Below are 15,732 nucleotides of genomic sequence, written 5' to 3' on the forward strand. Positions count from 1 at the left end.
GACTTGTGACTTGACTCGGACGTTTACACCAGTGACTTGAGACTCGACTCTGACTTGCCTGACATTACTTGAGACTTGACTTGAGGATAAAGACTTGAGACTTACTTGAGACTTGCAAAACAATGACTTGGTCCCACCTCTGCCACATACCATGCACAAAATATATCTAAAGACAAATGCCATAAACCCCCAGGTGGTGAAGTTTTCTGTGAATGAAGAGGAGGGCAGATATGACAAATGAGAGGCTTCTGATGAGAGATGGGGTCACCAGGATCTCCGTCAATGAAGGGAACATCCGTTTAGTCTTGTTCACTCCTCCAGGTACTGGAGGTGGTTCCTAGCTTTCTATCTTCATTTTAGTTTATTTAACGTTAACCAGCTTATAAATCAGCATTGTTTCCTTCATCTCAGAAATGAAACCTTTGCTGCTGACGAGAACCTTTCCCCCCCCCCCTTTCTTCCAGAAAAAGGTCCTTTTCCTGCTTTGTTTGATATTCCCACCTTCATATCTGAGGCAAGACCCAGTCTATTGGCCAACAAAGGTTTCATGGTTCTTCCAATGGCAGTGTACAATAAGAAGGGTGACAATATCACAGAGACACATCTGGACCACTTTGAAGAAGCAATGAATTTCTTAAAACAGCAACCAAAGGTGAGTGCAGAAAAGTGTTTCATACTAGTTACATGTTTATTTTTTCCCCCCCTTAAGTATATGAGAGTGACTATCTTTTAAAAGATTTAATTGATTTCAGCAGTTGAAATTAGAATTTTCAGCATGCTGGACCTCAATGTGAACCAAAAATGTGCTTAACAAAAAGGATGATTCTGTAAGTGGGCATTACATTTTTCTACCGCACAAAAACAATTATGACTGATCTTCTTTGGGAAACGACGCAGCCGATCCTGCAATCCCTGACTGGATCTTCTCCCACACTTCATTCACGCCTGACCTCGTCTCTTATCTGCTCCTTTTCATGAGAAAAAACAAAAAAAACCCAAAAAAACAAAAACACCTTGCCCGCTAACCTTGCTGCGTTAAATATTAGCTAGCAATTTGCAGCCTGTTTTTTCCTACTTATTATCTCAGTCTGGGACATTCTTTTCAGACTCCCTTGGCCCAGAAAAATATCCCCCTTGTCACAAAACGGCCGGAGGCCGAGTACCAAAAATCAAACCCACGTGCAGAAAACTCAAAGCGGAGGTTGAGGAAAGGGTTTAACAAAGGTTTATTAACTAGCACAAAAATGACGTTTACAATAGTACTTGACACATGGGGCGTGAGGGTCTTGGCCAGGGGAGAGGGATAAGCAAGGGGACAGGTCCAAGAAAGCAACGACAGCTGGCTGGTGATTAGGTACGTACTGGAAGAGAGGAGAGCAGTGTTAGAGCGGTAGCCAATGAGGTTTTCTGGAGAGGGTGGAAGCTATGAAAATCTTCGTCTTACTATGCAGGTGGGAGATGGAAGCGTTGAGGGAGAGGTGGTGCGGTCCAGGTGGGTTTGGTAGTGTGTGGCAGCTGTCCTGAGCGGTGACGGTCCCGAGGTGGTGTAAGGGCAGGAGGGCAGGGCAGGTGAGGCAAGGAGATGATTCTGAAACCAGATTTCCAAGATGAGTGGTTCAGTGTGATGGAATTTCCAGGAGTAACTAGAACACAAGATTGCAAGGTTAGTAGATCACTTGAGATTCATCTACATGACGCGTGAGGCCTGGTTACCAACATAGGGTAATTGACGAACTGGCAAGGAAGCGGTGTCAGCAAGCAGCTTAAATCTCCAACCTGATTGCCTCAATCAGCTTCAGGTGAGGGAGGCTGTAGGCCCCGCCCATGGGTGGATACCAGGGAGGTCCAAACCTTCAGCGGAATTTTACAGCCACACACCAAGACCATGACACCTCTGACTTTAACTAGTTATGATATGCAAGTATGTTTGTCAACATGTCAGTCTCAATAATTTAATTCAACCATAGCACTTTATTGATGCATTTGACCTTTATTACAAAGAGTGCCAGCTTTTAATGAGCACAACTGCAATGTGTATATAAAAATCACGAAAAAAATTAGCTTTATTTAATTATTTAAATCCTTACATACTAAAGGAAAGGTTATGTCTCTGTAAGCGGTGTACTCTCAGAGAGTAAATCTGTGGATCCCAGGTGGACTACCTGCTGTATTCCTGTAGCTAATGGGGATCTTAAATCACCTTCGGCAACCTTATGGAGTAATAAAAGAATTTTAATTGGAGGGACATCGGTTGACTGGTTACAGTGGCGTAAAGCAGGCATCCTTAATGTATCAGATTTATTTGGCTGTGGGACTAAATGTTTTTTAAGCTTTGATAAAATTGTAGAGTTATATAAGTTGCAGCGTAATCAATTCTGGAGATATGTCCAAATACATAGTTCATTATCGAAGTGGCTGGGAACCCCCTTGAGTGTTCCTGTGGGCAGCCCTGTGGAAGTCCTGCTCTCAAGATCACCCTTGGGTAAAGGCATTACCTCTAAGATTTATCACCTATTGCAAGAACGGTCAGCTGACCCTCTCCTTAAAGTTAAGGGCTACTGGGCCCAGGACATGGCATTGGACACATCTTCAGTTGAATGGGATTCATGTTTTCAAAATATTAATACTATGTATAAAGAAACAGGCAGTAGATTTATTCAACTTAAGATAATCCATATGTGGCATCGAACACCGCAACAATTGTATAAATGGAACCTGGCCTCTACGGACGAATGTTGGAGATGTGATGGTCAAAATGCTTTGATTTTACATATCTTATGGAGCTGTTCGGCACTTCGGGATTGGTGGGAAAATATAATGGAGGTAATTTTCAGTGTTTTAAAAAGGAGATTTGGTATCTCACCAAAACTGTCCATACTTGGTATAACCACAGAACTTTCTGATGTCGATTTTTCCAGTTATACAAAAAGATGGATTATTTTGGCTCTTACTACGGCCAAACGGGTCCTGCTAAGACATTGGCGGAAAAAGAACCCCCCCTCCCTATGAAGAGTGGCTAAAGACAATGGCTAAGTTGGCGTCTTACGAAAAAGTGACTTATGGTTTATTAGACAAATTGCATCAATATGATTGTATTTGGTCCCCCTTTACAAGCTGGCTTTCTGTAACTTGAAGAACAGAGGAGTAATGACAGAGTGGTGGTGTGGGAATTGGTGTGCGAAGAAAGAATAGAATAACTTCTCTTTGTTTTGTTTTGTTTTTTGTTGTTGTTGTGTTGTGTTTTGTTGTTGTTTTGTTTTTGTTTGTTTGTTTTTTAAACTATTTCTTTATGTAGTTATCCTTAAGCTCTGTTATTGAAGTTTAAAATGAAATAAATAAAAATTGTTGATGATAAAAAAAAGTTTAAACTTCAAAGCTCATGCATACATGCACATCCAGTGCTCAGTGTCTAATTGTGTGTTTGTGTTTTTACCTTTTTGCAGTAGCGTAGTGAAACATTTGGGCGGTGGATAAATAATGGAAAATAAAATTCAGACTACAGACGGCTTCAGGTGAGTACACGTGGTGCACAAGGACCAAAGCTCACCTTCTCAACCTGGACAAAATGAATTATTTTACACTGATACTGTAAACTTTTGTTTGTGTGTCAGGTTTCCATACATCGGAAACAGCTGCTGCATCTGTAATTCTGTCCATCCCGAGGAGAGTCCACACTCTACATCAGATCCTTGGCTCACCTATAATGACGCACAGGTGCTGCACACAACTGGATCTGCAGCTTGTGAGGAACAGCAGCACTCAGCCTACATCCTGTTTTACAAGATTAACGTAAGAAGACACAGCATCCCATCCTGAAGTGAGAGAATGGCACGCCAGCTGCAGCCTAATCCAATCTCTCTTCTTTTCTTTTTTCGGTGCCCAGACACCCTTCAGTTTCATCATGTCATCCCTAAAAATAGCTGTAGAGTTGGATGGAGGATGAAGACAGCAGAGAGCAAAAGAAACAGGTAAGAGCAGACAGGTAGTCAGAGTTAACAAAAACTTCTAAAGCCAGTGTAGCTTCTGTTTTGAACACATTTATTGATGACAATTTTACATAAATAAGCAGTGTGTTATACTGTTATCAGATGTGGAGTCTCACTAACCACTTTAATAGTGACTTGTGTCCCAAATACTGTTTATTTGTCTTAGTTACAGATAGTGAAATAAAAATGGAAAATGATTGTTTCATAATTGTATACTCAGCTTGGTCAAGACAATAATTCGAGAACGAGAAGCGTAGGATTTTGAATTGATACCATTGGTGCATCTACTAAAGTTCTGGGGTCAGTTTGAATATCAGTGACCTTGACCTTGAGTTCAAGTTTTCTGAAAATCTTGTGAATGCTACAACTCTGTGACGAGAAGTAAGTCTCCTAGGTCTTTAAATTTGTATATAGGTGAATCTACTAGGAAGCTGAAGGGTTGCACTGCGGGCCATCTGTAGAGGTGTAGAGTCAACAACCTGTCTCTGAACGTGGACAAAACAAAAGAGATTTGTTGGTGTCCACCTGGCGGAGAACCTCTCCTGCTCCCTCAACAGCAGCTCCATAACCAAGAAGGCCCAGCAGCGTCTCTACTTCAAGCAGAAGCTGAGGAAAGCCCATCTCCCACCATCCATTCTCACCACCTTTTACAGTGGGACTAACAAGAGCATCCTAAGTAGCTGCATCACTGTCTGGTATGGTAACTGCAGCGCATTAGATCGCAGTACTCTATAACGGATTGTGAGAGCAGCTGAGAAGATCATTGGAGTCCCTCTCCCCTCCTTATAACACCCGCTTGCTGGAGGACCCCACACAGCCTTCAAACACACTCTTCACCCTGCTGCCTTCTGGAAAGAGGTCCCAGAACATCCGGGCCCTCCCTACCAAACTACGGAAAAGTTTCTTCCCACAAGCCGTCAGACCCCTGAACACTCAGTGACTGCACTGGCACACCTTCGCACACGTCACTACCAAGCACTTATCTGCAGTATCTCACACTCATACACATACATACAGACACAAAGTTACTTTTGCACAATACTCAGCATTTTGCACATTTCCATTGTCTTGTGTCTGTATCGTCCTGTTCTGTCTAGTTTTGCACTGTTTTGTCTTGTTTATTTTTGCAATTTATGCACACTGCACTTTATGTAGTCCTGGGTTTGTCCGTATATGTCATATATAGCACCAGGGTCTCGGAGGAACGCTGTCTCATTTCACTCTGTACAGTACCTCTGCACATGGTTAAAATGACAATAAAAGCCACTTGACTTGACCTGTATTTTGTAGCAGTTGCTTGGAGACGAGTGCCATACAGTTCAAATGAGCATACATTCCAAAATATGCAAATTAGCCCCATACATCATAATGATGATGTTTGCTGTTCAGGGTATGAACATTCTATGCTGAAAGTTTATAAATATACAACCTCTGACTGCTTGTTTTCAGTTGAACTTTTGCAAAGCTGAGGAGATTTTCGCTGCAATCTCATCAAGTCCAAAGATGTTTAAACTTCTTTTTCACCGAAAGGTAAGTTTGAAGAGACTCGCAGCACGTTTCTCTGAATATTTTCTTATGGTAAATAAGCATTTTTGAAACTTTTAAGGAAGCTTCTTGGATGATTTCTGTAAAAACTGAATTTTGAATCCAAATGAAGGATATTGTATTTTCTTACCATATACTTTGTTTTATGCCATTGCTGATGTTGGTTTTCTTGTTTCTAAACAGAAATCACACAAACAAAACGTGGCAGAGAAGGAAATTCCTTCTACGTCTCATCAGAGGTAAAGAAATGCGCCACTCTTTAATGCTGCTGGAGATATTTATAGCAGTGGTTTAGTTGGAGCTGTTTTATTTCCCTTTTATTGGTGTTTTGTATTTACATCTTTTTACTACTTCTAGTCTTGTCTATAATTTATATTGATTCAGAGATTAGCGTTTGAAAATGTAGAGTGTAAATGTACAAAATACATGATTTTGTTCCATTACAGTTATTCATTTTTATCTGCAATCTCCAGCATGTACTCCTTGTTAAAAATTTCCACTTTGAAAAATAACATTTACACTTTTGTCCTCATCAGCATCCCGGATGCTTCTGTTGCTGAAAATGGTCAACAGAAGAAGAGAAAATGGAGACACCTCTGCTGTTCCTCGGTTTGCTTTTACACAAAACATATGAAATGCACATTCTCTTTAAATTGCACTTGTTAATTTAAAGTGACTTTACTTTTTTAATAAACTTATGTTTGTTCGTCCTCTGCAGCAAACTGACAGCGATGCAGAGGCAGAGAGCAACACTGTGAAGACACAAAAAAAGTGTCGCTGGTTTCTTTTTAAATTCTGGAAGGTATGTTTTATGGAAAGAGTCACTGTCATCAAGCATTTACTCATCACAGTTAAATGCGAAGAATTAAGAGCAATTTAGCACATCCATGTCATTAAATTAAGTTCAAAGATGTTTAAATGTTTTTTTTTTCACAGAAAGGTAAGTTTGAAGAGACTTGCAGGATGTTTCTCTAAATATTTTTTATGGTAAATAAGCATTTTTGAATCCTTTAATGAAGCTTCATGGATGATTTCTGTAAAAACTGGATTTTGATCAGAACCAAATGAAGGATTTTGTATTTCATAGGACAAACTTTAAAACTCAATTTAAAGCATGAATAAATTGTTTTTATTTTATTTAAAGATATTCCTATATATCTGCTTCATGAGCTGACAGCTCACTAAAGTGATAAATAATATGAAATAATACCAAATTTTCTAACTGCACTTTTCATGGAGAGACTCCCTTGGTATGTTTGTTTTATGCCATTACTGATGTTGGTTTTCTTGTTTCTAAACAGAAATTACACAAACAAAACGTGGCAGAGAAGGAAATTCCTTCTACGTCTCATCAGAGGTAAAGAAATGCGCCACTCTTTAATGCTGCTGGAGATATTTATAGCAGTGGTTTAGTTGGAGCTGTTTTATTTCCCTTTTATTGGCATTTTTCTTCCACCTTGTGTATCTTTTTTTTACTACTTTTGGACATCCTCCAAAATGTTTCAACTTCAAAGCTCATGCATACATGCACATACACTGCTCAGAATCTTGACATCTTTCCTAATTTTGTGTTTGTGTTTTTACCTTTTTGGAGCAGTGTAGCATGCGGTGGGAAAAAAATAGAAAGTCAAACTGGGACTATAGACCGCTTCGGGTGAGTACACGTGGTGCACAAAGACCAAAGCTCACTTTGTCAAAGTGGTTAAAATGAATTATTTTACACTGATACTGTAAACGTTGCGCTTGTGTGTCAGGTTTCCAAACATCGGAAACACCTGCTACATGAACTCCTGCCTTCAGAGCCTCCTCAACATTGAGGAGTTCATAAGAGACATCAGGCGTCAGGAGGTTTTGTGGAGCACCGATCCAGAAGCTCAGCTCTTAAGGTGTGCTACGTCAACCTTCTACTTTCTTCAAAAACCTGAAGAACACAGAGATCTAACAGCAGAAATGTCTGTTTACCCTTTCTTTCTACAGAAGGCTTATTGATGTCAGGGACTGTCACGAGTCAACAGATTATGGCCTCAAAGATCACCACCTAAGAGCTTTTAAGAAGGCATTCAGCAATCAAGCTCCCGAATACACCAGCAGTGCACAGAAAGTGCGTCAGCTATTTGGACATTTCGTTTTTTGCTTTACCTTCTGATTTTGATGTACTGTTTTAAATCTCTCTGCTTTTCTTTCAGGACGCTCATGAATTCCTAACATTGTTCCTCGATGAGGTCAAAAGGCTCGCACCTCACCTGGAGAGGAACGCAGCTCTCCTGGGCCAAAGTTATACCTGCCCAGTAGAAGAGCATCACATTTTTAAAATGGAAAACATGAGGACATGCAAGAGGTAAGCCTGTCTTTCAGAAACGCAGAGCTGGTTGCAATATTTTCATATACCTCTTTTCCACGTACCTGATCTTTACTTTAACTACGTTACTCCTGAAATGTGTAGCTGCAGTCACCAATCATCCCAGCAAGAGGAATTCACCAGTTTGTCTCTTGACCTTGTTCCAGAGGGGTCTATTATAAACATGTTAGAGACATACTTGAAGGTAAGATCACAAATTCCAATAGAGTTGTCGTATCAGTGATCTTAACACACCTTTTTTGTTAGTGTTTGTGTGTATGTGTGTGTGCATATGTTGAGATTTCTTTCTACCATAAAGCCTGTTTTCTCTGTGCTGTTGTTCAGGAACAAGAAATAGAATTTCGATGTGATTGTGGAGGGACGGCCTCAGAACTGAAGTCGTCTTTTGATACACTGCCAAGGTGAGTAAGGTCACATCAGAATTGATCGACTGACCAGGTTTGCAAACTGTGGCGCATCAAATATCAGAGTTTTTCGAGACAATATTTGAGCAGTCGTTTTCTCCCATCTTCTGTTTGTGTTTGACACTCATTCTTCTAATTTTCTACCTTGTTTGTGTTTTTTTTCTTTTCTGCCAGAGTTCTGATCTTGCATCTGAAGAGGTTTGGCTTTACACAAACCTACAACATTCAGAAGGTGGATGACCCCGTCAGGCTGCAGAGGGACTTGGTGGTGTCATCCAATCAGGTAAAAACAGACTGCAGAACGTCTCAGGCTACGTCCACACTAGCCCGGATAGATTTGAAAACTCCGTGTCCACACTAGCGTTTTCAGTCATTTTCAAATAGTTGTGCGTCTGCATTGAAACGGCTGAAAACGCCTACGTTCCAGTCCTGCGCATGCGCAAAAGTGAGTGAGAATTACAGAATTTGAAGAAAAGCTATCCGGAGCATGTACAAACTGATATTAATCTTTTTTAGGGCTGTCAAAGTTGAGAGCAATCAAAACAACTGCTGTATAATGCACTCGGCTTATCTTTGTTTAATTGCTCACATGACTGCATCACATGACTAAAATGCGTCATCGTTTTAGAAAGTCTGCGTTTTCGAGTGTCCACACTGCGACGGGACAACTCCGTTTTGAAATGTATGCGTTTTCGAGAGCGTTTTCAAGATGCTGTGTTTTTCCTTGAGGAAAACGCCGTCTCAGTGTGGACGGGAGGTCAACGCGGAGAGAAAACGATGTGTTTTCAAACGAAAACGCATTAGTGTGGACGTAGCCTCAGCAAATCAGCTTAATTATGGCACTGATGTGAGACTTTATGAAACTAACACTCTTTGGATTTGTTCCTTCTCAGGGTGGTGGCTGTTATAGTCTTGTCAGCATCATCGGTCATTATGGAGGCACAGAGTCAGGTAAAACAACAGACTTGTGACAAACAGAAAATGAAAACTTGCTACTTTTCAGTGAAGGACTCACACACAAAAGCTTTTGACGTTCTAAGAAGCACTAAGTCAAAATCACTGTTTGCTTGAATCAGTTGACTTCCAGAAGTTGGATTCATTTGTCTTAATGTGATTTCAGGACACTACATCTGTAGCTCTGTCCATCCTGAGGAGAGTCAGCACTCTACATCAGATCGCTGGCTCACCTATAATGACGCACAGGTGCTCCACACAACTGGATCTGCAGTTTGTGAGCAACAGCAGCAGTCGGCCTACATCCTGTTTTACAAGAGAAACGTAAGAAGACACAGCATCTCATCCTGAAGTGAGAGAATTTTTAAATGTCCTGTTACCTTGTTAACCAGTTTTGTCTTCATTCTCAGTTCTGAAACAGGAAGTGGAAGGAAGGAAGGAAGTTAAGGTCATCGTCGTGCTGAGAAGGAAAAGCAGTCGTCCCAGCCCACCATCGCACACTGGAGGAAAAGTATAGGTAAGTATTGCCCTCAGGAGGAAGGGTCCTGCCAGAGAGCCTGGTCCTCCCAAGATTTCTTCCTCCAGGAGGGAGTTTTTTCTTGCCACCGTCGCCCCACATTCACTGGTCTCATCAGCAGGGACATTTTTAACCTCCTAAGACCTGAACTTTCATGGCATGCATTTTTAATTTCTCTGTGCCATTTGGGTTGATTGGGACCTGATGAATGTAAAAACATAGACATCAGATTCGGACTATCTTTTTTTGTTTCTCAAAAGAATGAGATCCACATATGAGGACATTCATTTTAAATTTCGATTGAACAGTGGCAGTGTAATGTCCTCCCTCATAAGTGGATATCAGGTTTTTGAAGAGCAAAATTTTGTATTTTGGTCTAGACAACCCAAAATGTTATGTCTACATATGTGGACACCAGGTCCTAGGAGGTTAAAACAAAATCTACTAGAGATCGTCCTTTTCTTGACCAGTGTTTGGCTTGCTCTCTGGGAACAACAAATTAGTGCTGTCAGTGTTAACGTCATTTTACCTAATGACGTTTACGCTGACAGCACTAATTTGTTGTTATTATTAATATTATTATTAATTTATTTGTAAATAAATTAAATTTAAAAAAACAAAGAAATGATTTCATTCTTTATTTTATTTTGTTTTATTAAAATCAAAATAACAACAAAAACAAAAATAACTAATAAAAAAATATTAAAAGTATTCAGCAGTGTTTTGTGAAATTTGTAATGAGCCTTAGTTAAGTTGATGTCACAGAAGTTTCTGAATCATTTAGATTGTTCAACAAACTGATTCACTCAGGTAAAGATGGTAAGCTGGAGCAATGGTACCCTTGGAGTTCAGTTTAAGTTTTCAGACAAATATTCCCTCGATCAGTTGCAGCTTCTGCTTTTAAATAAATGATTTAGCTGCAAATGTTTAGCTGCAGGTAGCAAAGTCCAAAAGTGACAACATTTCCACTGCAGTCTCTCCAGAAATGGCTTATAAAATTTTGACCACATTAGACATTTATCCTTGGATCATTGACAACCCCGTAGGGTGAAAATCTTTCATTGTACCTTTTATAACATTTTAACAAGGTGCTGTCTCCTGCTGCAAGTTTCCTGTTTTGGCTGAACTTCATCAGCTCAAAAAAACTCACTGTGCTGTGGTGTACTAAATGACCTCATGTACAGGACACACTGAAGGCAGGTTTGCAATGTTTAATTAACAAAGTCAAGACCGGTTAACAACAGCTGAACTAAAGACTTTCTTTTTCTCATCGATAAAATGAGGTCCATGCCAATGCGCTCAAATGGGACCTCCATTAATGGTGAGGGGCATAAAGGTGCTTTTTGAATGACCAGCTGGTTCACCAGCTGACACCACTGGACGCACACCATCGGCGCATATCCAAACATGCAAAAAATGCAAGACGGTGGTGCGCACAGATACAGCGGCTCTATGCTCTCCACTTACCCAATTTCACTGTGCAAGAAACTGCACAATGACAATAAAAAGCTCTAAGTCTAAAACAGTTTGGGGTGGGTGTGTTCTTCCATCGTGCAAGTGTCACGACACACTGAACATGGTCTGAACATGGATTTTCCCTCGATATTTCTTTTCCACCAGTACTATGGGGTATTTGTGAATATCCATGACTGACCCGGCCAGGTGGCCAGCTGGTCTTTGGACAGGGTCACGGCAGTTTCAAGGTTCAACAAAATCCCTTTCACTGACAGACTGAAGGAAAGCTCCTCAGTGGCAGGAAAAGGTTTCCCGGACCCAGTGTTGTATATTTGTTTCCCAAAAGACTGAAATAGTGGAGAGAAATCAGGTTCTGAAACCATCCAGAAGACAAAGTCTCCAACTGGTTTGTGGAAGTCCAGTTTCTCCAAATTAATCAGCGGGTGAAATGTCTCTTCATGGATGGTTTTGATTCTGTTGTTATTCACGAACAAAGCCCTCAAAGCAGCATATGAAAGAAAGTCGTCTTTCATTGTTGTCTCCAGCGTGTTAAAAAGAGAGATCGAGCTCAGTGATGAGTTTTGAAGCGGCTGCAGGGACTTCTCGAAGGTTTTGGCTCGAACAGTCGAAGGATGTTGTTCACAGTGGTGACACTGTTGACTGGTGATTGACAAGCACTGAGATACTAACATGACAAACACAAGAAACATCATGACTTATTCTCCTGAGTGCCTGCAAAACACAAACACAAAATCAAACTCAAAGCTTTTCTCTCAGGTGCTGGTGTGGCACAATCTAATGATAAAAAAGGTCATGCTAACAGCTTTTGGAGCACAGCTGCACAAAATAACAGCTTTTGGAGCACAAAATGCATTACAGGTAAACCCAGTACCCAAACATGTTAACAAGGATAAAGAAAAAATCTGAAACAAAAGCAGCTAGTGTGGTGATTTATGTTGTGAGGATGCTTTCACTCCCATCAAAGTCACCCAGTGTTGAGAACCCAAATGAATCAGAATCAGAATCAGAATCGTGTTTATTGGCCAAGTATATGTGCAGACACATACAGGGAATTTGGTTCCGGTAGATGGTGGCTCTCAAGCACAGCAATGTAAATCTCACACACACACACACACACACACACACACACACACACACACACACACACACACACACACACACACACACACACACACACACACACACACACACACGTGTCTATATATACACATTACACATACATACACAAAGCTGTGTAAATCAACTATAAATAACGAATCTAAACTTATATACATAAAATACAGAAATGAATGAGGTGGAATGAATACTACAAAAAGTACATAAGGTGCAGTTGCAGTCTGGCAGTGGGAGCAGTGTGACAGGTCAACTGTTAAGAAGGGAGATGGCGAGGGGAAAGAAACTGTTCCTGTGTCGGGTGGTCCTGGTCTGCAGGCTTCTGTACCGTCTGCCAGAGGGCAGCAGATCAAAAAGTCTGTGTGCAGGGTGTGAGGGGTCTGTGATGATTTTCCCTGCCTGTTTCCTGGTTCTTGAGAAGTACAGATCCTGGATGGAGGGCAGGGGGGTGCCGATGATCCTTTCTGCTGCCCGTACAGTCCGCTGCAGTCTGCTCCTGTCCTGTTTAGTGGCTGCTCCATACCAGACTGTGATGGAGGAGCACAGGACAGACTCAATGACCGCAGTGTAGAACTGGATCAGCAGCTCCTGTGGAAGACTGTACTTCCCCAGTTGTCTCAGGAAGTACATCCTCTGCTGGGTCTTTTTGAGGATGGAGTTGATGTTGGTCTCCCACTTCAGGTCCTGGGAGATGGTTGTACCCAGGAACTTGAAGGTCTTCATAGTTGACACAGGGCTGTCTGATATGGTGAGGGGGAGCAGAGTTGAGGGATGTCTCCTGAAGTCCACTGTCATCTCTACAGTCTTAAGAGTGTTCAGCTCCAGATTGTGCTGACTGCACCAGAGTACCAGCCGCTCAACTTCCTGCCGGTATGCAGACTCATCACCATCTTGAATGAGGCCAATGACAGTGGTGTCATCTGCAAACTTTAGGAGTTTGACAGCAGAGTTATTGGAGGTGCAGTCGTTAGTGTAGAGGGAGAACAGTAGTGGTGAGAGGACACATCCTTGAGGGGCACCAATACTGAGGGACCGGGTTTCAGAGGTGATCTCCCCCAGCCTCACTTGTTGCTTTCTGTCTGTCAGGAAGCTGGTGATCCACTGACAGGTAGCTGGTGACACGCTGAGCTGGGAGAGTTTGGAGGAAAGAAGTTCAGGCACAATGGTGTTAAAAGCCGAACTAAAGTCCACAAACAGGACCCTGGCATAAGTTCCCGGGCGGTCAAGGTGTTGCAGGATGTAATGCAGCCCCATGTTCACTGCATCATCCACTGACCTGTTTGCCCGGTAGGCAAACTGCAGAGGGTCCAGCTGGTGGCCTGTAATGTCTTTCAGATGGGCTAACACCAGTCGTTCGAAGGATTTCATGACCACAGATGTCAAGGCGACAGGTCTGTAGTCATTCAGTCCTGTGATGGTGGGTTTCTTGGGAACAGGGATGATGGGAGGAGGAGGAGCAGGAGGGAACTTCACACAGCTCCAGGGATCTGTTGAAGATGCGAGTAAAGATGGGAGCCAGCTGTTCAGCACAGGTTTTGAGGCAGGAGGGTGAGACGCCATCTGGTCCGGGGGCTTTCCTGGGCTTCTGTTTCTGGAATAGTCGGCTCACATCCTGAGTGTGTATTCTTAGTTTCAGGGAGGAGGAAAGGGGGGTGAGAGGTGTGGTGGAGGTCGTTGAGTCTGGATTGGAGAGGGTGGGGGTGGTCGTTGAGTCTTGATTGGGGAGGGGCAGGGTGTAGGGGGGAGAGGTGGAAGGTGTGTTGGGGGTCAATGTCTGAAGCAATGTCCCTGGGGAGGGGAGGGTGGGGCGTGGGAGTCTGTCCGTCTCAAACCTGCAATAGAAAGTGTTTAACTCGTTGGCCAGGTCTTTGTTTGCTTCAATAGTGGGTGGGGGGCGTCTGTAGCTGGTGATTTCCTGCAGGCCCCTCCACACTGACGCAGGGTCGTTGGCTGAGAGCCGTTCTTCCAGCTTCTGGGAGTAGATCCTTTTAGCTGCTTTGATCTCCTTGGTCAGTGTGTTCCTGGCTTGCTTGTACAGGACCCTGTCACCACTTCTGTAGGCGTCCTCCTTGGCCTTGCGAAGATGTTGGAGTTTAGGAGTGAACCATGGTTTATTGTTGTTGTATGTGCAAAAGGTCTTTGTTGGCACACACACGTCTTCACAGAAACTGATGTATGATGTCACAGTGTCCGTGAGCTCATCTAGGTTCTCAGATGCAGCTTCAAAAACAGTCCAATCAGTGGAGTCAAAACAGTCCTGCAGTTCCTGCGTTAGTCCACTTCTTCACAGTTTTGACTACAGGCTTGGCACGTTTGAGTTTTTGCCTATAAACTGGAATAAGATGGACCATGCAGTGATCAGAATGTCCCAAAGCTGCCCGGGGCACAGAGCGATAGGCATCTTTTAGAGTGGTGTAGCAGTGATCCAGTATGATGTTGTCCCTGGTGGGGCAGTCTATATGCTGTCTGTATTTAGGGAGTTCGTAGTTTAGGTTTTCTCTGTTAAAATCCCCAAGAATAATTGTAAAGGAATCCGGGAATTTCCTCTCCAGGGTAGTAATCTGGTCAGCCAGCTCGCACAGTGCGTTGTTCGCGTTGGCCTGTGGAGGGATGTAAACTCCGACCAGCATGAAGGAAGAAAACTCCCGCGGTGAATAAAAAGGTTTACAGTTGATGAAAAAACTTTCCAAGTGTGGGCTGCAGTGTTTCTGTAACACTGTGACATCAGTACACCAACCTTCATTAATGTAGAAGCAGACTCCACCACCCTTTGTTTTCCCTGAGAGCTCTGTTTCGCGGTCCGCTCGGTGAAGTTGGAAGCCCGGCAGATTTAAGACAGCGTCTGGGACTCGCTCACTGAGCCAGGTTTCAGTGAAGCAGAGGGCAGCAGAGCGTGCAAAGTCCTTGTTAGTCCGGTTTAAGAGCAGTAATTCGTCGACTTTGTTTGGAAGAGAGCGGAGATTCGCGAGGTGAATGGAGGGGAGTGCCATGCGGAATCCTCGCCGACGTAGTTTCACCAGCGCACCGGCGCGACTCCCCCGTCTACGTCTTCTCCAGGAGCCACAGAGAGCTGCTGTGCCTCCAACTAAAATCTCCAAAAAACTTTCCGGGTTTGTGAAAAATGGATAAGAACTATAGTGAGATGACTGCCTGATGTTAAGCAGTTGATCTCTGGAGAAAGTGATGTGGTCTGAGTGACCAAAAGCGCAGAAAATAAACAAAAACAAGAAAAGTGCGAGAGAGCGCAGTACCGAGGCTGCCATCCGCGGCGCCATCTGAAGAGGTGAGCCCAACAACCTCAAGTGGCTGCAACCAACAGCGAACGTCAAGAAGTGGATACTTGCATGTTGAGCCAGAAACATGCAGAAAACCCAAAAG

General features: G+C 42.7%; 1 protein-coding gene across 5 annotated transcripts in view; it reads left to right on the forward strand.

Annotated features, from left to right (window-relative positions):
- Nucleotides 1-227: 227 nt before the first annotated feature.
- The window catches only part of LOC120744230 (ubiquitin carboxyl-terminal hydrolase 29-like), a 73,587-nt gene continuing 58,082 nt past the window's right edge, over nt 228-15,732 (forward strand). For 4 of the 5 annotated variants that reach the window (XM_040048466.1, XM_040048467.1, XM_040048468.1 and 1 more), the window contains exons 1-10: nt 228-321; nt 465-652; nt 3,444-3,512; nt 3,612-3,789; nt 3,884-3,968; nt 5,436-5,516; nt 5,715-5,770; nt 6,068-6,140; nt 6,250-6,333; nt 6,833-6,888. In XM_040048466.1, coding sequence (XP_039904400.1) covers nt 3,933-3,968; nt 5,436-5,516; nt 5,715-5,770; nt 6,068-6,140; nt 6,250-6,333; nt 6,833-6,888 — 386 coding nt within the window. In that variant the 5' untranslated portion in view covers nt 228-321; nt 465-652; nt 3,444-3,512; nt 3,612-3,789; nt 3,884-3,932. Of the gene's footprint in view, nt 322-464; nt 653-3,443; nt 3,513-3,611; nt 3,790-3,883; nt 3,969-5,435; nt 5,517-5,714; nt 5,771-6,067; nt 6,141-6,249; nt 6,334-6,832; nt 6,889-9,553; nt 9,573-15,732 lie in introns of those variants that run through there. The other variant, XM_040048472.1, reaches the window with a different exon arrangement.

This window comes from Simochromis diagramma, unplaced genomic scaffold, assembly GCF_900408965.1.
Source record: "Simochromis diagramma unplaced genomic scaffold, fSimDia1.1 OVJJ01000557.1, whole genome shotgun sequence".
Classification (NCBI taxonomy): domain Eukaryota; kingdom Metazoa; phylum Chordata; class Actinopteri; order Cichliformes; family Cichlidae; genus Simochromis; species Simochromis diagramma.